The 21,261-nt window shown below is 40.1% G+C and overlaps 1 protein-coding gene across 3 annotated transcripts; it reads left to right on the forward strand.

Annotated features, from left to right (window-relative positions):
• The first annotated feature begins 195 nt into the window (after positions 1-195).
• Positions 196-15,057, forward strand: CUNH4orf47 (chromosome unknown C4orf47 homolog). Of its 3 annotated transcripts, none has more exons than XM_005066664.4 (8): positions 196-303; positions 1,236-1,412; positions 2,800-3,019; positions 5,677-5,814; positions 5,904-5,979; positions 10,201-10,380; positions 14,135-14,304; positions 14,847-15,057. In XM_005066664.4, the coding sequence occupies exons 2-8, from the start codon at positions 1,313-1,315 to the stop codon at positions 14,911-14,913; spliced, it is 951 nt and encodes a 316-aa protein (XP_005066721.1). In that variant the 5' UTR covers positions 196-303; positions 1,236-1,312; the 3' UTR covers positions 14,914-15,057. The 3 variants fall into 3 exon arrangements, with proteins under 3 accessions (XP_005066721.1, XP_040587770.1, XP_040587769.1); XM_040731836.1 differs by having other exon boundaries at positions 225-299; XM_040731835.1 differs by having other exon boundaries at positions 295-429.
• Positions 15,058-21,261: the final 6,204 nt, after the last annotated feature.

Consider the following 21,261-nt stretch of genomic DNA (forward strand, 5'->3'; position numbering starts at 1 on the left):
ACAACTCCCAGCATGCCTCACACCAACCATCACGGAGCATACCACACTACGACTGTTCGCCCCTGGCTAGAGGGCCGGGAAACAGAAGGCTTCGTTTTCGAGAGATTTCGTCGGCTGAGGCGTTTGTGTCCCACGGGCGTCCACCGATCTTCTCAGAGGTTCCGTGCGGACTCGAATCTTGCGGTGGCCACCCGTAGCGTGTTGAGAATGGTTTCTCCCGTTCCCACGGCAACGCAGCCCAACAAGCGCCAGATGCGGCTGGCAGAACCGGGAGGCGCGCGCCGCTCTGCAGCTGTGCTGTAGGTGCGAGCGCGAGCGCAGGCGCCGGGCGCGCGTTCCCCCGATCTCCCCGAGCACTGCGGTGGAGTGAACCCCGACTGGAGCTGGGCCATCTGATCCTGGTTGTGGCATTGGGTGCCCTTCGGATAGGTGACTTGGCCTCCAGGACTTGGGTGTTCCTTAGATACCTGCCTACTTCAAGCCTCCTTTCCCTGGTTGAAATAACTCAGTTCAATTATTTCCTCCCCTTTAGCCAACGCTGCCCACCCCACCTCCCCCCATCCCCCTTGGCATAGAAAAGTATGTACTGAGTAAATTGCAAGGTTGCAGCGGACAGGGCTATAACGGAAGAACCTTCCTACCCAAACTTTCTGAAGGGAACTTGCCAGATGCTGCTTGTGTGGAATCCTACGATTTTCTGGTGTCCTTGGGTATAATGCCTTTAAAAGTCTGTTTTCCTACTTCTCCCTGACCAGGAGGAGAGGCTTGCAAAGCATTTGTTAAATGTGTGAATGAAAGTGAGTTTTATTTACGAATTAAGGTCGGGACAAAGGCGACAAGAGCCTTCCTCCCTGGCTGTGCAGGTGCTGGGCTACTCTGGGAAATAACTAAAGAAGCGGGTGGTGTTAAGGCTTTGTCATTTTGGAGGCTAGGCCAGGGGGTCCCAGGAGTTCTGTTACAGTGTGGGCAGCTTGGTGAAGACCTTTGTCTCAGGAAGGTGGGGACGAGGATTCACACTCACGGTTCCCAACTGTGGAGCCATCAGCCCGCTGGGAAAACAAAGGTTGCCTTCACTAACAGATAACGAAGATTGGGGAGACAAGTGTAACTGATGGGGGCGGCCGGGGAGGGGGATAAAAGAAGTGACGAACAAAGCTGACCAATCCGAAAGCTAAAGAGAATTAGGTTTAAAATTTAATAGTCATTCTTTTCACTGAGAAACAAATTCCCTGTAGTTTTTAACGCAAAGTAGGATTTTGCTGCAAAAGAAGATCTAAGGACCTTTTTGAAGTTTCCACCGCAAGAAGCAATCATGCCTGGGGAAGGAGGGAAAACCGATATGGAGAGGATTGGCCTCTTCAGTGAGATGGAATACATTACCGTGGGAGATAAATATGTGTCACCATATAATCGTGAGTGTCTTTGGCATTTTTAATAGATAAGTAGCGCGCATTTCCCATACAAAAAATTTGATTTTATTTGAAGAGAATATATATATACACACATATATATCACATGCATACACACATACATACATACATATACATACATACATATATATGTATATACATATATATATATATATATATAGAGAGAGAGAGAGAGAGAGAGAGAGAGAGATTCTCTCTATCTCTGGCTATCCTAGAACCTGCTATGTAGATCAGGATGGCCTTGAACTCACAAAGATTCTCCTGCCTCTGCTTCCTGGGTTCTGGGATAAGGTGTGTGTCACCATACCTGCCAATATTTATTTTTCAATGGTACATATTTTAGAGCATTGAGTTCTAGCGTTGACATTGTGACACTGGGACAACTTGGGACACTGAAGCAGAGTTAAACGTTCAAAGAAAGACCCGTTTAGATTTATTTATTTACTTTTTTATGTGGTTTCGTGTGCCACATGCACGCATTGTGCCCGAGGGGGCCAGAAGGGGCTATTGGATCTTCTGGAACTGGAGCTACAGATGAGTGTTAGCTGCCATGTGGGTGGGTGTGGGAAGCAAATGCTCTTAGCCACTGAGCTGTTATCGCTCAAGCCCCACCTTCATTTATTCTTCGCGCATAATTTTATTTCTTTCCATGGTAAGTTTCTTCTAGAATATTGTGCCTTATATTTTAAAATGTCTACTGGCTTACTTAATGTGTCTGAGTAGTTGGCTGCATGTATGCGCGTGCGCCATGTGTGTATCTGGTGCTCGTGAAAGTCTGAAGGAGATACCAGATTCCCTGGAGACTGAAGTTCTGGGACGTGAACCCCGGTCCTCTGCAAGATCAGCAAGTACTCTTAGCCATCTCTCCTGCCCATGCAGGGACACTATTCTACAGTAATCATTTGGATCCATGAATGGTACCCATTATCACTTTTCTGAAAAAGAAAGTAAGTGCTAACTGCACAGCTGAAAGAATTCTTTTTAAAGAAAGCCATAACAAGAAGATCTAAGCTAGCTGGGTGTGGTGGTGCACTGCAGTAACCCTAGTACTTGGGAGGTGGAGGCAGAAGGATTGGGAGTTTAGGGCCAACCTGGGCTACAGGATATCCCATCCCAGGAAGGGCAGGCAGATCTCTGAATTGGAGGCCGGTTTGGTCTACAGAGTGAGTTCCAGGAACACTAGTGCCACCCAGACATTCCCTGTCTCAAAAATTCAAGTTAAAAAAACAAACCAAAAAACCCACCTCCGCCCAAATGTTCAAATGTTTTCCTGAAAACCTCTTAGATTTTACTGTCGATGCTGCCTTTCATGCAGTTTTTAGTGTTTTACAGCTCAAACTCAAGATGATAATGTTCTTTATTTGTGAAGGACCTTTTAATGAGGCTGCAAGCAAAAATAGACAGATGCTACCCGGGGGAACAAAGGAAATGTCCAATCTCCAAGCAGGGTACTTTGACCCCCAGTTTGTGAGGATTTTTGAGGGGGAAGGCTACTTGAATCTGAATCAAGTGAGGAGACGGTATATGATGGCAGAATCCAAAAAAAATATAGGCAAAGCCTTCATCCCTAGTAGTGGAGAGAAAAAGCCGTAAGTATTTTGGGAAACTGTCCTGACTATCTTCTTCTTTCTCTCTCTAATTAATTTTCGGTGGGATGCAATTTTGAACTATGATTGTCTTTAGGGGAGACAGTTATTTAGGTGGTACAGACAGACAGGCAACTTTAAATAGATCTTTATCGTATTAGTTTTTTATTATCCCAGTCACTGTTCTCTATTAGTTTATTTAATAAAAGCCCACTAAATAATGAAGATACATTAAAAAATTTGCAAAAGTGATGATGAAAAATACCTTGGGTCACCATGTTTATACCCTTGTATATTTTTTCTGCTTATAAAAATTATAAATACTAATGTGGAATGAAGAAAAATGCTTTTTTAGACAAAGAAAATAATTTATCACTGATAGATTATTTTTTTCTGATAGATTATTTTTAAATAATTGTGATGATACAATCATGGCATTTACCAGTATTTGGATTATGGTAACTGTCAAAGTGAAAATTCTTTTTTTCCTCTTCTGATTAAATCACAAGACTGTGCTATATGCTATATTATATTATATAACTGAAATTTTAAATATGACTTGCATTCACACTTTATAAGTCTGATTTTTCCCAGTTTAGAATTTATGGTAGATGAGGACTGACCAAAGTCTAATTTCATTCTTACTTATTCAAAGTTAGTGAAACTTTATTTCTATAGTTCAGACTTCCATCTGACAGGTGATCTTTTATAAATGCAATATTTTCATTAATTCTTTGAGAAATTCATACAATATAATTTTCCTTCCCCTTTCCATCCTCCATTTCTCTACCCCCCTCAACCTCATGCCCTCTTTTTCTTTCTAAGTAACCTGAAGAGTTCAATTTGTGCTGCCCATGTACTCCTAGATGTGGGGCCATCTGCTGGAGCTTAGTGGACTCACTAGGGACCACACCTTAAAGACAACCAATTCTCCTTTCCCAGAAGCCACACTGTCCACAGTTTCTCAGTGAGGGGTGGAAACTCATGAGGTTTTCCCCTCCCATGCTTCAGTGTAGATCGGCTTGGTCTTGTGGCTGTCTCGTATAGGCAGCCACAAATGCTTTGAGTTCAGTAGTGCAGTGGTCCTGTCCTGTCCAGGAACACTGTTTTGCTCTGGTCCTCCCTAACCCCTGACCCTTACAATGTTTCCACCTTCTATTCTGAGATGGTTCCTGAGCCTTGCAGTGAGGGGGTTGCACACATGTCCCACTTGTGGATAAGCACTGGGGCCTATTTTCTGCTCTTTGATGAGTTGTGATTTTCTGAGTTAACCACTGTCCACTGCACAAAGAAATTCCTCTGTTGGATGTCTGAGAACTTTATTAATATATGAGTATAGAGATAGAAATTTGGAGAGCAGTTTGATCCTATGTACATTTAGCAGAATATTAGTCATAGGTTCACCCCCAGGAACGTGAGATCCCTACCATGGGTTCTTGGCTAGATTTACTGTACCAGGTATGTTTCCTCTTGAGGAGTTGACCTCAAATACAACCAAAAGTCAGTTGATTATTCCTATGATATTCATGCTACTATTGTACCTATGGGAATATCTTGCCACAGTGGTCATTCTTATAGTTCAAAGCTAGATAAGACGGCTGGTGACATTTTGCCCCATAACAGGCTACATGACATCTTTTGGTACTGAGAGCTGGTCATCAGGAAGGAAGCTGCCTAGTCAGTACCAGCTTAATTTCTCCATATTTTATGATTCATGTATGTTTAGCAATAGGGTCTAAACCATCAAGTTCTGATGGACATCCAAGAGCAATGGCAAGAACCTGTATTGTTTTGTGGGACTCTCTGGGACAGACCTGACCCAAAAGTTGATGGGAGGTATCCCACACCTGAAACTTGGCTTTTTATTTGGTAACCTATGACTTCTGGGAGGAAGATTATCCCTTATAAATTCTTTTTATAAATATGTATTAATCATAGAACATGGAGAAATTAAGGTGGTACTGTCCAGGAAGCTTCATTCCTGATGACCAGCTCTATAAATGGAGTTCCTGTCCCACCTGGTTCCCGCAGCCATTTAGTCCCAAATAAACACACAAAGGTTTATATTAATTACAAACTGTTTGGCAATAGCTTGGACTTCTTATTGGCTAGTTCTCTCTTAGTTATTAACCAATTTCTATTAATCTAAGTATTTCCATGTGGTTTTGGCTTGCTGGAGAATGTCCTATCTTCCCAGTAGCTACATGGTATCCCTCTGGTGGTTCCTCTCTGCCTTCCTCTTCCCAGAATTCTCCTAGTCTGGTAGCCCTGCCTATACTTCCTGTCTAGCTACTGGCCAATCAGGATTTATTCATCAACCAATAAGAGAAACACATATTCACAGCGTATGGAACCTCCCCCGTCACAGCTCTCAGTAGTAAAGGAAGCTATGTAGCCTGTTGTGGGGAAAAAGTCATTAGCTTTCTTATCCAGCTATGAACTACAAGAATGACCACTGTGACAAGATGTGCCCATAGGTACAATAGTTACATGACTTATAGGGGTAACCATCTGATTTCTGGTAAGATTTAGTCAGTCAATCTAGCCAAGCTTTCTGCTTTTTTCAATTCTTTAAAATGTTTATAATTTCCGGTGAAATAAATGACATGAAATTTGACATTTTAATATCTTCATTTTTTAAACCTCAAATGGCATTGAAGAAGTGGATTAGGAAGCTATTATGGAACAATTGGTGGCCCTGTCCCATTCTTCAGTGCACAGTTAAGACCCAGGGACAAATATCAGCCACCTGGGAAGAATTTATATACCAACCCAGGAAAAAAAGGAACTGGATATGGGTAAGATATTTTTAGTACCCTTGTTTGTTGGTTTTAATTTATAAAATCATCTGAGCCCTGCATTCATGCTTACTTCCTCATTTTTTTAGCTATGCCAATGTTACCATAGGCAAGCAGCTTTCACACTCTGCTGACTTCTATGATGCAGCAAAACTGAATTATAAGGTAAAATAATCTGTTTTGAACTTTTCAACCTTTATTTGTTCAACTTTGAGAACTAACTCACAATAAAATTTTATTTTGTTCTGTCTCTTGATCACTGGGGTATAGCAATATTCTAGGCCAGCAATTAGTAAAACAAATACAATGTTCTGATGAAACCACAGTCTAGTAAACATTGGACTTTCAAAACATTGCTATGTGGGGTGGGAGAGATGCCTCAGTGGTTAACAGCATTGGCTACTCTTCCAGAAGACCCAGGTTTGATTCCTAGCAATCACATAGCAGTTCACAACCACCTGTAACTCTGGTTCCAAGGGATCCGATGTCCTCTTCTGAACTCTGTTGACAAGGTATGCAAGTGGTTAACAGACATACATGTAAGCAAAACACCCATCCACATTTTTAAGAATTGCATAATAGCAGACATTAGAATTACAGAAGGTGAATGTTAACATTTCTGATAAAAAGGCCACAGAGCAGGTCAGTGTAATCAGAAGTCTGTGAGGAAAAGATTTGGTGATTTGGTGAATGGATTATCAATTTGTTGCTCAATAAATAAAATGACCCAGAGACATATATTGGAGTTCAAATTTCAAGCCGAAGATTAGAAAAGCAAAGTAGTGGGCCACTAGCTCTTACCACTACCTCAGGCGAGATGGGCTGATCCTGCTGCCTCTCCTCAGCATGGCTGGAGAATCCTGAGACTGAATGACTTCCTATCCTCAATGTGGTTGGAGAATGAATCCCTCCTATCTTCAATGTGACTGGAGAATGAGTCCCTAATACTGAGACCTTGTTTCTGTCTTATATATCTCCCTAATTCTGGAATTAAAGGCATGTGATCCCAGATGTTGAGATCATCTTTGTGTGAGCTGTTTCTCGTTAGGACTGGATCAGTCGTGTGCAGATCCAGGTAATCTTGGACTCACAGAGATGTGTCTTCCCCTTAATCCTGAATCCTAGGATTAAACGTGTGTACCACCACCTCCTAGGTTCTGGCTGCTGGGATTAAAGGTGTCTGCTGGCTTCTATGACTTGTGGCTGACTTTGCTTTCTGAATCCTCAGTCAAGCTATAATAAATCATAAATATTACCACAATTCACCCTTTTTGTTTAATATAAAAAAGACTACAACTAACATAAGAAAAACCATATACAATAAGTACAGTAAGAATATACAATATATACAGGCAATAAGGTCATCTAGTTATTATTGCCAACTGTTTAGGATAATAATAAAATGCAGATTAGTAATTAGTTACCTATTACAATTGAATTTGTAGTCATATTGGGTATGTTTTCAAAGTCAAACGAGATATATTTTAGATAGGTTGTCTTCCAACAATTCAGAGATCTACAGAATATGGCATTTAAAATGTTTTAATAACATAGTTTTTTAATGACAATGTTTGCTCCTAGCAGCACCAATATACTTAAGAGAAGATGTTAGGCATCAAAGAAACTCACAAGGAGTTTACGTTCTTTGTGGTAAAGGTAAGCCACTGGGCAAGAAAGTGCCCTTGCCTCAACTGCTGACAGTATGGTGTCCAAAATGGACAAACAGGACACAACAGAGAGAGATTATAAAACTTTGCCAAGACAAGGTGGGACAGCCATTCAGAAAATCCTGCTCACAGAAACGTCTGTCATAGATGCTAGAAACCTATAGGATGAATATGAATGTCCCAATGATGCAGAGGAATCTTTGGGTGACTGTCCAGGCACCAGATGCTTTTGTTACTTCCCACATTTTTTGGAAGCCACTTGCTTGCACTTCCTGTTTACTTAGTTAACAATATTTCCTTCTCCAGTCTCTGAGGATGTTGAAGACTAGATAGTTATAGTTATACTTCCTTGTTTACCAGACTCAGAAGGAAAACTCACTAAAGATATATAAAGTTGGGAGACATAAAAAGATAATTTGATAATGCAAATTAGAACAGAAAGTAAATTAGGTACAAGATTTTGAACTCAGGAAGATAAGATGGATAATGAAGTATTTTTGATGAATTTGTCAAATGCAAATGGACTAGATATTTGCATTACATAGTTGAGTGGGCTGTATAGGTACAATATCTTGAATTATATCAGAAATGTATATATAATATGTCTTAACAAATTAATCTCAAATTTGTATCAATATACAATATTTGTATACAATATACAGGAGTCTAATCCAATGTAAAATATGTAAAATTAGTAGCTGCTTTTTAAAAGTTGATTCAATAATCTATCTTTTATCGCATGTCTACACTTTTTAGAAGTAGATTCAGCCAGGCGGTGGTGGCGCACGCCTTTAATCCCAGCACTCGGGAGGCAGAGGCAGGTGGATCTCTGTGAGTTCGAGGCCATCCTGGACCGACAGCCTCAAAAACAATACAGAGAAACCCTGTCTCGTAAAACCAAAAAAAAAAAAAAGTAGATTCAATAATCTACCTTTTTACCTTATCATATCTAACAACTGATTCCCATGAAAACTAAAATTTAAGTAGCACTGTCTAAAGTATACATATAATATTTAAAGATCAATACTTGTCCTCCAGAATGGAAAGAAGAAGGCAGATGGCTAGGAACTCACGAAGTTCTCCAGGGAAATACAGATATACAAAGCAGGAGGAGACTCCAAGAGGAGTAAGAACTCTGAGAGAGGCAGCACACACTGATGCCTTAGGGTTTCTGCTGCTGTGATCATGCCCATTGCTATATGGAAACATTTCAGCTTCATGAGGTCATATTTATTAATTGTTATTCTTAGTGGCTGGGCTGTTGATGTTCTGTTTGGAAAGTCCCTTTCTGTGCCAAGGAATTCAAGTCTATTCCCTACTTTCTCATTTATGAGATTCAGTGTATCTGGTTTTGTTTTGAGGTCCTTGATTTACTTGGAGTTAATTGTGCACAGGGTGATAAATATGTATATATTTGTATTCTTCTACATACAGCCATCCCATTTAACCAACAACATTTGTTGAAGATGCTGTCTTTTCTCCACTATGTGCTTTTGGCTTCTTTGTCAAAAATTAGATGTTCATAGATGTGTGGACTTATACCTGGATCTTCAGTTCAATTCCATTGATCAATGTGTCTGTTTTTATGCTACTGAACAATATTATGGAGGCATTTTCTCAACTAAGAGTCCCTCTTTCCAAACTGCTCTAACTTGTGTCAAGTTGACACAAAACTAGCCAACACACCCTACTAGGGAAACATGTCTTCCCTGGAACACTTTGATCTCATTTAAGTTGTTTCCACTCAGCTTGTTAAAGGATGAAATATCAAGTTTCATGTGTGTAATACTGGAAAAAATCAATATTTCATCTTTCTACGTCTATATTTCACAACACTTTTTTGGTATTTTATCTAGATCTGGCAATTTTTAAAATTATGTCTTTTTATTTTTAAATTTAAATTAGAAACAAGGTTGCTTCACATGTCAATTCCAGATCCCTCTCCATCCCCACCTCCCTCCCTCTCCTATCCTCCCTCCCCCAATTCCCACTCCTTTCCCCAGGGAGGGTGAGGCCTTCCATGGGGGGGTATCCATAGACTGTCATTTCATCCAGGGCAGGGCCTAGGCCCTCCCTCAAGAGTTCAGGCTGAGAGAGCATCTCTCATTGTGCGATGGGCACCCAAAGTCCATTTGTATGCTAGGGATAAATATTGTAGATCTGGCAATTTTTAAACAGTTCTTCCACATAGAAAGAATTGCAATATAAGACTGAAAAGATAGCCTTTGCTTTGCTTGAGTATTAGGTAGCTAAAAATACTGTAATATTTAATTATAATGTAAGTACTAAGTGTTTTTCGTGCTTAGAACTAAAAGTGATATTTACTAAAGGTCAACCACGTGCCAAAAACTTTCTCTACATAATCTCATTTAATCTTTAACAATATCAAGGGGGAAACAGTATTCTTATTTGCACTTGAAGGTGTAACTCCAAAGGTCAGCTGCTTCCTTTAATTCCTAAAAACATGCTAAAAAGCAAGAAGGAACTGGGATTGAGTTGGAGACCAGTCCTTTTCCTGCCTGCTGTCCAGATCTGTAGTAAGGATTTTCTCAGGAATAGACTGCTGTATCTCACATAAAGTCTGTTCAAAATGAAAGTAGTGCTTATTTATAAGTAGGCATGTCTATTTGCATAATTAATTTAACAGGTGATTTGAATCTTGATTCATGTTTAACATGTGTGACTTATGTTGTGTAGTTTCAAACTCTTTCATTTACAGAAAGATAATGAAGAACACCACCGGCTACTCAAAGGGTTACCCTTCAAGTTGAACCTTTACCCTAAGGATTATTTTGATAATAATCCCTATTTTCTGGAGACTCCTTTACCTCCACTTAAAAGAGAAGAAAAGAAGGAAAACCTCTTAAAGCCTTTCAAGCCCTCCTCTCCTGGTAAAAAGGTAAAGTTTGGAATGAGAAATAATTGAGCAGTACAAAGAAATATGGCCTGATTCTTGGATGGCTGAGGCGTGACAACTTTGAGTTCAAGGCCAGCCTGGGCCATATAGGAAGCCTGGAGGGAATAAGAGAGGGACATGGATGGGTGGGTGGGAAAGAATCTGTCTTTGGCTGTTAAATTATTGTAGTACTCATGTAAATAATCAGCCTTTCTCTGTTTGAGGTTTTACAAGATCATATAAAGCCATAAAGCAGGCTGGAGAGATGACTGTATGGGTAATGTGTTTGCTATGCAAAATGAAGACCTGGAGTTGGGTCCCCAGCAATCAGGAAAAGCTGAGCCTGGTAGCATGCTTGTGTAAGCTTGCTGATGGGTATCTGGTAGAAGGAGATGACAGACTGATCATAGCGGGCTTGCTGGCTGGTCAGTGTAGCCACAAGTGATCTCCAGGTTTAGTGAGAGCCTTGCCTCAAAAAGTAAGGTGGTGCGTGAAATCGGAAGACTTCTAACATGCCCATGCACTGACAAGCATACCAGTACATATATATGCTTGTACACATACCCAACGTGTACACACACACACACACGCACACACACACACATGCCCTTGAAGGCCAGAAGAGGGCATGGGATGCTCTAGAACCAGAGTTACAGACAGTTATGAGTCGCACAATGTGGGTTCTGGGAACAGAACCCATGTCCTCTGCGGAAGTATCTAGTGCTCTTAACCACTTGAGGCATCTCTCTAGTCCCAAAGCACTATCTTCATAAGTTCAACAATCTCATTTTTGAGAGCATAGTTTTGAATTTGTATTCCAGCTGATTGGTCTATTTATTTCTTCTGCATCACAAAACATTGATTTATATGTATTCTGTAGAACGTCAGGCTTACTTTAAAGCCCCCAAACAAAACCCTCTGATACAGGGTTTGGAAGATTGCTCAGTGGGTAAGAGCACTTCTCTGAAAGTGTGAGGACTTGAGTTTGAATCCTGAGCACTCATGTAAAAAGCTATACTATAACCCCAATACTGGGGAGTTCAGACAGGTAGATTCTGAGAGCCTGCTAGCCAGTTAGTCAGCCTACAAGAAATAGTGAGCCTCCAGTTTAGTGTCCAGGCCTGTCTCAAGGCAATAAGACAGGCAAGTACAGAGAAAGACACCTGCTGTCCTCTGGTCTCCACCTGCACGCGTGCACACACCTATACATTCCAATGCATGTATGCATTACCATACACACACACACACACACACCTACATTGTTCACAAACTCTCTGTGATACTTTGTTGGAAAATTAAACGTTTAGAATCTTCGTTGTGTTAACATATTTATAACTTGGATCATCTGATCTCCAAGTGAAGTGCTTACACAGTGCAGCTTTCTGCTCTACACCACCCAGGCCTACACATTTTCTATTTGTTCCTAGTTACTTTAAGGTTCTACTCAGCAGTTACCCTTTGTATTAGTTGTCTCTATAGAAACATTCGGTTTTTAAAGCAAGTATTCATTAGGTGCCCTTATGTCCTAATAGGTGTTTTGTTAATTATTTTGGGTTTTTAGGTACATGTTATCTGTAATCTTACTATTTTACAATATTTCTCATCTTATAACGTGGCCACGTCTTATTTTTGTAAGTGCCCCAACTATTAGATCCTGTTTTGCTTTCTGTTTTTGTTATAAAAGGTGACTAACAATACTATATTTTTTAGAGTCACTTCCACTTGCTAATGCTGTGGTGGTTGTTGAATATAATGTACATTTTGCTTATTAGTATTTTATTAAGAATTTTTTTGGTGTTTACGAGACAGGGTTTCTCTGTATTGTTTTGGAGGCTGTCGGTCCAGCCTGGCCTCGAACTCACAGAGATCCACCTGCCTCTGCCTCCCGAGTGCTGGGATTAAAGGCGTGCGCCACCACCGCCTGGCCTTATTAAGAATTTTTACACCAGTTTTCTTTTCTAATTTACTCGTGTCTTTCTGTATGTATGTGTTGTGTGTGTGTATGTATAAATATGTGTGTATATGTATATATGTGTGTGAATATGTGTGTGTGCCTATGCGTGTGCGTGTGTGTGTGTGTGTGTGTGTGTGTGTGTGTGTGTGTGTGTGTGCGCGCGCACCCGTGTGACTAAAGGGGCCAAAAGAGGGAGCTGGATCCCCTGGAGTTGAAGTTACAGGCAGGCTGTTGTAAACCACTAGACATGGGTACTGAGACTCAAATTTGGGTGTACTGTAAGAGCAGTGTGTACTCTGCATAGCCAACCCATCTCTACAGCCCCCCAAGGTTCCTTATTTTTCCTCTTTTCATCTTTCTTCCTTCCTTCCTTCCTTCCTTCCTTCCTTCCTTCCTTCCTTCCTTCCTTCCTTTCTCTTCTTTCTCCTCTTTTTCTTCTTCTTCCTCCTCCTCTTCCTCCTCCTCCTCTTCCTCTTCTTCCTCTTCCTCTTCCTCTTCCTCTTCCTCTTCCTCTTCCTCTTCTTCTTCTTCTTCTTCTTCTTCTTCTTCTTCTTCTTCTTCTTCTTCTTCTTCTTCTTCTTCCTTCTTCCTTCTTCCTTCTTTCTTCTTTCTCCTTCTCTTCTTCCCCAGACCTCATTTTTGTAGTGCCAGGGGTACCTGTGACTGACCTTGCACACATTAGACAAGGACCATGGAGGAACTACTTCCCTGCTCTTTGCACCCATAACTTAGAATTACTTTTAAATTCCTTGTTCTATTTCATATAGAATGTAGATTCCAACATAGTCAAGTATGACAACTTAGATAGCACTGGACATTTCTGTTCCTCACAAAGCCTCATACATATTACAAGCAAAAGAATTCTGAATGCATTATAATTTCACAGAATGAATTGGTTTGCTTTCTCCTTCTTTCCTTCGGTTTATTACATTGCTGTGGATCAAACCCAGGGTTTCACACTTGGTAGGCAAACGCTCTGTCATTGAGCTGTAATCCTATCTTCTTCATTCCTCCTCCCCTAACCCTTACTCCTGTCTCCCCATCCTCTTCCCTGTCCCCTCCCCTCTCCCCGCTCTTCATCTCGCTCATAACGTCTAATTATAAGAAGCTCAGGCAGGCCTTGAAATTGAGATCCTTCATCCTCTGTTGAGATTACAGCCATATGTCACCACATAGAATTAATTATCTCAATGGCTGTATAATGTAAAGATAAATATCCTATCAAATCACTTTAAAAAGTCCACATAGTTGCTGGCCTGTTTCACATGTAGATAGAAAAATATTTGGATTGATTTCTTGTACTAGACCCTAAGGATATTCTAGAGTAGATCATGTTTCCCTCTCATTGTCTATATCTATGCTATTCCTTTATTTTTTGGGTGGGGAGAGGATCTTCGACCATCATTGTCTGAAATCCAGCATTCCCATGTTAATGCCAAGCTCCCTATCCCCTTCTATAGAGAAATATATCTTCCATTTCTCTCATCTCTTCATTAATAGGCTTACTAAATCACTAGCTGGTATCTTGATTAAAATTGCAATAAACTATCATTGCTTGGTAGCAGTGTAGAGTGTTATCTTCTACAGACATTTCTGTTTTTATAGAAAACTATTAGAATTATAATGTTTGGATCCTACAGAATTGGCAGTAGAGGGACCCTTTGCTGGTATTTGAAACAGAATAGACAACTTTAAATGTAAAGCCAAGTCTATCAACTAGAAAGACATATGTGAACTTTGTGACAATGTAATTTTGTAGATGCATTTTACAAACACAGTGAATTATCTCATTTTAACCTATAGGCTGGTGGCATGAAGGCAGGGACATTTGAACCTTACCCAGCACACTCAGCTGACCCTTATGTGGTCAAAGTGGGAAAGGTGATTCCTGGGAAAGGGGAGAAGATTTTCCATCCACCAAATGGACCGAAAAGCAGACCCATTGAAAGCATAATGGCGCTGAATATCAAAAGGTAGGCTTGTCTTATATTTAGTCCATAAACTAAGAAAAATTACATCTCTTTTAGATGCCTTAGCAAATACTTGCTGCTTTATTTTTGTTTTGTGTGTATGAGTATTTTCCTGCATGTGTGTATGTGTACCATGTGTGTACCTGGGACCCAAATAAGCCAAAAGAGTGAATCTGATCCCTTGGAACTGGAGTTAGATTGTTCTGAGCTGCCATGTGTATGCTAGGAACTGAAGCTGGGTCCTCTGCAAAACCAGTGAGTTTTCTAAACCATTGAGCTGTCTCCAGTTCCATAATATATAGTTTTTAAAATAGCAGATCTGAGGACAGGGGCTGGAGAGATGGCTCAGTGGCTGATCTCAAAGAGAACCTGGATTTGAGTCCCAGAACCCACACGGTGGCTTGAAACCATCTATAACCCCCATCCCAGACAATTGCTATGGGATTTAATACTATAAAATGTGTTCGAATGTAAATATTGAAAGGATGTAAAGGTGTGTTGCCCAGACTGATAATATTAAATGTGCATTCCTTTTCTAATTTTAGGGCACTAAATGTGAAGAACCAGAAGGCTGTGTCAGCAGACATCCTGGGAAAGCAGTTAGTTTTCTAGCTCTTCTCAGTAACTCCCTGGAATACACAAGGTTACGGAATGCATGATTCCATGCCATTTAAAGGAAACTTAAACATGAGACTCAGCTGTACCACCCTTCCTGATTTTAATGCTGTTTAATAAATAGTGTTGGATAATGACTTATTCTGAGGTTGCTGACCTGTATTTTTGGATCTACATTTCTAGGTCGAATGTAATCTTTAATAAATTGCTAGATCTTGAGACATAATCTCTCATTTGAAAAGTTCTACTCTCATGGTAAGGGATTGTAAAGGATAGGAGAGGAGAGAAAGGGTAGGGCGTGGCCTGGTTCAAAGTATACAACAAATTCTTCACTTGCTGTTCCCTCTTAGAGATAGTTGGAAATTGTATTGAGGGTTACCTGGGTCTATTAACATAAAAGACAGATTTCAGCTCCACTTATATGACACAACTCATGTGCACACTACACTGTAGTGAGACGTGTGCTTTAATGTGAATGGTGTAATGATTTCTATTTATGACTGTGGCAAAGCCTGGGATTGTTCCATCCATGTTAATGCTGGCATGAGCTGAATGGCGGTCTTTCAACTAGAGCAGGATAGGAAGCTCTACTGTTCCTCACTAGCTGCCACAAATTCTCTCGATTGTAGCATCCTATGTCAGCTCTAACCCGGAGTTCTGCTTTAAAAGATACAATTGTAAGCCAGGCATTGGTGGTGTATGCCTTTAATGCCAGCACTGGGGAGGCAGAGGCAGGCGGGTCACTGTGAGTTCCAGGCCAGCCTGGTCTACAGAGTGAGTGCCAGACAGCCTCCAAAACAATACAGAGAAATCCTGTCTCGAAAAACCATAAAACAAAACAAAACAAAAAAAAGAAACCCCAAAAAAACAAAAACAAAAAAAACAAAAAACAAAAAGCAAAAAAAGATACAACTGTAATTAGCTGTAGCTCACAAAGTTAGGTGAGTAATTGTACTTAGATTTTAATAAAATCTACAAATACAAACCTATTATATCAGTAGAACACATATATGTGTAGAGCTTATTTGGAATTATCTATTAATATGCAACTACAAACTTGTTCCATACCGTTGGCTGTTTGGAACTAGTAAAACCATTTCTGTTTGAAGATCAATGTCACCGATGAATCACATTACATTACATTACATGCATAGGGATGCCTTTAAGATATTTATCATGAACTATTTCAAAACAAATTGAATAATGGTAAGATGTTCTGCTATTTTCCTCCCCCTGTGAAAGCCAGATACATATCTGGCTTAATGTAGCTCTGCCACTGAGAAATATAGATTGAAAGAGGAGTCCTGACACACCTGTGCGGGGTGATTTCCAGCTCTCAGACAGGTTAGTCAGGTTGAAGGTCAAGTACTCAGAAAACACCTTTGTTAGGAAATACTTAATATTTAAAAATATTAAATATTTAGATATTTAAAATTTCCCTTTTCAAATGCAAGCATCAACTGGAACCCATGTTGAACAAAAGCTATTGATAAGAGACCTGACTGTGGTTATGGTAATACGTTTAAACTCTGGCTCTCAAGAACACGAATCTTTAAAAGGATGAGGAGCATGGAAGAGGTCCTATAGCCTCAGAACTCAAGGAAAGGGCAGGGATAGGGCGTTGAAAGGTATAAGAAGTAATGAGACAACTAACAGATTTTTAGAGTTTGCATTATTTTATCAACTTATAGTACAACAAATGCTGAAGCCAGTGACAGGAGCATTAAAGAATATAAAGAAATTCAGATTTTCATAGTATTGGGATAGAACACAAGTTTAATTTGAGGGCTACACTGTTTTCTTCTGATGCTTCTTTCTCATTTTAGTTTTGAAAATACACATATACAGCATTTTGTAGTTTCCTGCAAAACAGCTTTGCTGTTCATTTTTGGACACAAATAACTCAGATATGATGAAGTTAGAGGCAATCGGGACTGATAACTGATGCCCTATTTCTGGACAACTCATACTACCTTCTTTTCTATTATGATGTAGGTATGACGGGTAGTTTTCTTACCCACCATTACTGACTAAGGGATGAGATAAACATTTCATCCTATTAATCTCAGCTACAAAGCATTTAACAACATCATTCAATACTTGAAACAAGGTTGGTAGATGTTGACCAGACTAATATAGAATTAACCAATCTGCCAAAAAAGAAAAAAAAAAAGTAGGGACTAGGCTTGAGCTCATTGACATAGGAAAACACTTCCTGAACATTCACGACCCTGAAAATGCAGGCATTAAACAGACCAACAATTCGTAACTGAGACTTCTTCGTAGCCAAGGACTCCATCATTTGAACAAAGAGGCAGCCCGCAGGATGGGGAAAAACACTTAATTTCTCTCAGTTCAGGTTTAGAAGAAATTACAGAAGAGCAATGGACTGATGCCCTGCTACTGGCACTTAAAATGGTTGCCCACAATGTAGCTTAGAACATTCCCACCAATGGGAGAAAGACTGACCTCCCCCAACCCCATAGGAAAGGCATGTCTTGAACCACACTATGCTTTGTGCTTAGGCAAGAGTGAAGTACCGAAGACGTTTTCTTTTCCTGGACACTTTAGAATTCAACTTCTGCTTGGAGAAATCTTCTTTGCTCCCTTGGACATCAGGCTTGATGGCATCACCAGCAGGTGTTACCAGTCACCCTTCATCACCTTCTGTCAGTGAGCTACAAGACCTGAACTAGTCCCAGAATCTCACCCACAGGGAGGCCAAGAGGAAGATCACTTGAAGCTATCTGTCAAAGGACACCTTGATTGTGGATGATAAAGAGACCTCTGAAGGAGATGCCTTTAAGATTCATGATCCTGAGCTATGGTGTGCTTGGGAAATAATGCCAAAGGAACACCCATGGGTCCCAGACCCTCTTGTTTATTTCATTTGATCCATGCCAGAATCCAGAAGTGAGGAGTCACTTGGTGTGTTTCTTAAATTCACCTATCCTGTCCCGAAAGCAACGGTCTCCATGAGGCACACAAAAGAGAAGCCAACAGGGCAAAAGAACTCACACGTTTTCTTTTGAATTTTCCTCTCATATCTTTGAATGGACCATCTGGCATAACCGGAGCTTGGGATTTTGGCATTTTTTTAAAGTCATTTTGCTTTCAGCAGGGCAAATCCACAGTCTCTGAGAAAAAAAAATCCACCACAGAAGGGCAGACAGAAGACCAGAAAGAAAAAGATCTTTACTAATCAAATTATACATCCGACAGAGGATCATTGTACCCCCTACTCCTCCTCAGAGTAGCTTCTGGCTGTAGGTAGTGAGTAACAATGTGTAGAGACTGAGAGACTTGGGATTTCTTGGCCCTGAATGAGATGTCTCTATCACATCCCTCCTCTCAGGATTCAGGGACTTACGCAGAAGAAGAAGCAGAAAGATTATGAGTTCTGGAGGTGGTGGATGACTCTAAGGAAATGTCCTCCAGACACAACAGGGCAGAGGCACACATGAAATCACAAGACCTACACAAGCTCAAGCCACTCAAAATCTCAGCACATTCCCACTGTAGCCAAGAAGCCATTCCCTAACAGATGCTGGGAGAGGGGTGGTCAGTTTCCATCAATGATATGACACTGGGTATCTCAGACACATTCCCAGGAAGGTCTCATGTTCAGGGGCAGTTGGCCAACAAATTGGACTCCATGATTTTTAGTGGCTTTTTCCTTTTGTGTTTTTGTTTTGTTTTGTTTCTAAGAGAGAACACAAAGCTAGGTGGGTAGGGAAGGGGATCTGGGAGGACTTGGGGGTGTTTGAGAGAATGTGACTGAGAATAAATTTTAAAAAGAGCAACATGAGGAACAAGACATTATAAAGTCAGCTGCAAAGTTCAGCCCTGCTTTTTTTTAATGTGTAAAGGTTGCAGCTCATACCAGTTACTTGCATATGCTTGTGTATAAATGGTCTGTGCTAGCTATGTATAGTGGAACAAGTTAACCTTTTGAGACTTTCTTTATCTGCACTATTTACCAGAAGAAACTACCATGAAGACTGAATTAAAAGCATTTCCCAGGCTGTAATGTGTGCTTAAGCAGTCTATATCATCATTATACATCAAATAATGTGTTATAAGTTAATTTGTTAATCTGAATTTTATTATTTATCACTAGATTTTCAATTATGGTATTTCTAAATAAAAAAAGATAAAGGAGTAGTTAGTGATGATATAATGCTTACTATGAGCCATTCCATGTACCATTCTATTTAAATGTGTTTGTGGTTGTTAATCATTTGTTGTTCTTTTAACAAAAAAAGAAATGGAGGCAGAGAAAGGTTGAATCTCATGTTACAACCAGCAGGGGAAAGCCAGGCATTCTGTCTGCTTAGAACTATTAATTTATCATTATATACATGTTCTCAGGCAACTTCAGCTTTCCATAATTAAGAGGGTTAGCAAATGTCTTCAAGTTACAGTATCCCCTGTACATCCTTTACCAAAATTACAGAACAGGGTAATACAATGTATTTACTTGTAGACAATCAAATATAGAATGTTAACTAGTGACCACACACACACACACACACACACACACACACACACACACACACACACACAAACTAGGAAGGCCTACTTTCAGTTTTCCCTGTGGTGTGTCTTATCAAGGACATTTTTTAGAAACCTCTGGGAGGTGAGTAGAAAACAATAATTATTTCACTTAAAAATCTTTAAAGGAAATCTACAATCCTTACTCTTTAGGAAAAGACTCAAAATTCCATATTATCTAAAGTTCTTGATGTTCAAGTTCTGTGTCTCTCTTACTAGGGAGTGTCCACCTGAGATTCTCCTGTATGAGGGCAAATTATTTGTTCATCATTCATTTACTGCATTCCAGGCACAGTTGTGGCACTGAGATGTAGCAGTAAATGTGGAAGCACATAGCTGGCATTTTAGAGGACAACATTTTCTTAGTAATGAAGCCAGACAAAGTCATTGCAAGAAAATACACAAGTCAATGGCCAGGTGCAGAAGGGGTCCTTAAAGTTTAGCCCAGAAGTATACATTAAAATAATAATAATAATAATAATGATAATAATAATAATAATACAGCCTAGAAAGGTTTATTCCAGGAAAGGGAGGTGTTTAAAAATTAACATCACAATATATATGTGAAAAATCATTGATTCAATAAATGTGTAGTGATATATTATTTATGACTTATTAAGTCTTGACTGAAGATTCAGAAAAAGCAAAGTCAGCCACAAGCCATAGAAGTCAGGCACATACCTTTAATTCCAGCAGCCAGAATATAGGACTTAGTGGTACACACTTTTAATCCTAGGACTCAGGAATAAGAGGTAGGTGGATCTCTGTGAGTTCAGGGCCACGCAGATCTACACAAGAGTGAATCAGTCTAAAAGAGTATCATAACTCACACCTTTAATCCCAACATTAGGGAAGTATGTAAGACAGAAGCAAGGTCTCAGTAGAGGCATTCATTCTCCAGCCATGCTGAGGATAGGTTACAGTCTGAGGCTTGGTGAGAGCTCCTGGAGACAGGACCAGCACATTCAGCCTGAGGCAGAGGTAAGAAGCTAGTGGCCAGCTGCTTTGCTTTTCTGACATTCAGCTGTAAGCTTGAACCCCAATGTCAGTTTCTGGGTCATTTAATTTTTTGTGTTACATCAATGCATAAACAGCATTTGATAAAATTCCACATGGAATTGCAAAGCCAAGATGAGATAGTATGGCCCTGCACAGCAAAGGCAAATTATTCTTATGGAAGACTGGGTCTCATTTGAGACAGGGCAGGGTTCTTCTCTACAATGTAACCTGCTGTGTGCCTCTCTAAGTTGTTTGTGGGAATCATTTGGTGGACCAACACAAACATGAAGATGCTCTGGCCATTGCTTTGAGTAGGAAGATGCTCTGGCCATTGCTTTGAGTAGGAAGATGCTCTGGCCATTGCTTTGAGTAGGAAGATGCTCTGGCCATTGCTTTGAGTAGGAAGATGCTCTGGCCATTGCTTTGAGTAGGAAGATGCTCTGGCCATTGCTTTGAGTAGGAAGATGCTCTGGCCATTGCTTTGAGTAGGAAGATGCTCTGGCCATTGCTTTGAGTAGGAAGATGCTCTGGCCATTGCTTTGAGTAGGAAGCTCTCCTTTCTGACCCGGAGTTTCCTTCTTCCATTCACTTCCACGAAACCACAGAAGAGTGACACATAAGCTTAGAGTCTGAGGCCAGATTTTTTACCGTTCTCGACAATCTAATTCTAGTATCTATTTTAAAGCTAGTTTAAGCATGTATAAGGTCTTTAGAATCACTGGTAAAAGTTACTTTAGTATTATTTTTGTGGGGGGAAATTACTTGGAAGAAAGATTTTAAAACACTCATTTC

This window comes from Mesocricetus auratus, unplaced genomic scaffold, assembly GCF_017639785.1.
Source record: "Mesocricetus auratus isolate SY011 unplaced genomic scaffold, BCM_Maur_2.0 Super-Scaffold_100026, whole genome shotgun sequence".
Classification (NCBI taxonomy): Eukaryota; Metazoa; Chordata; class Mammalia; order Rodentia; family Cricetidae; genus Mesocricetus; species Mesocricetus auratus.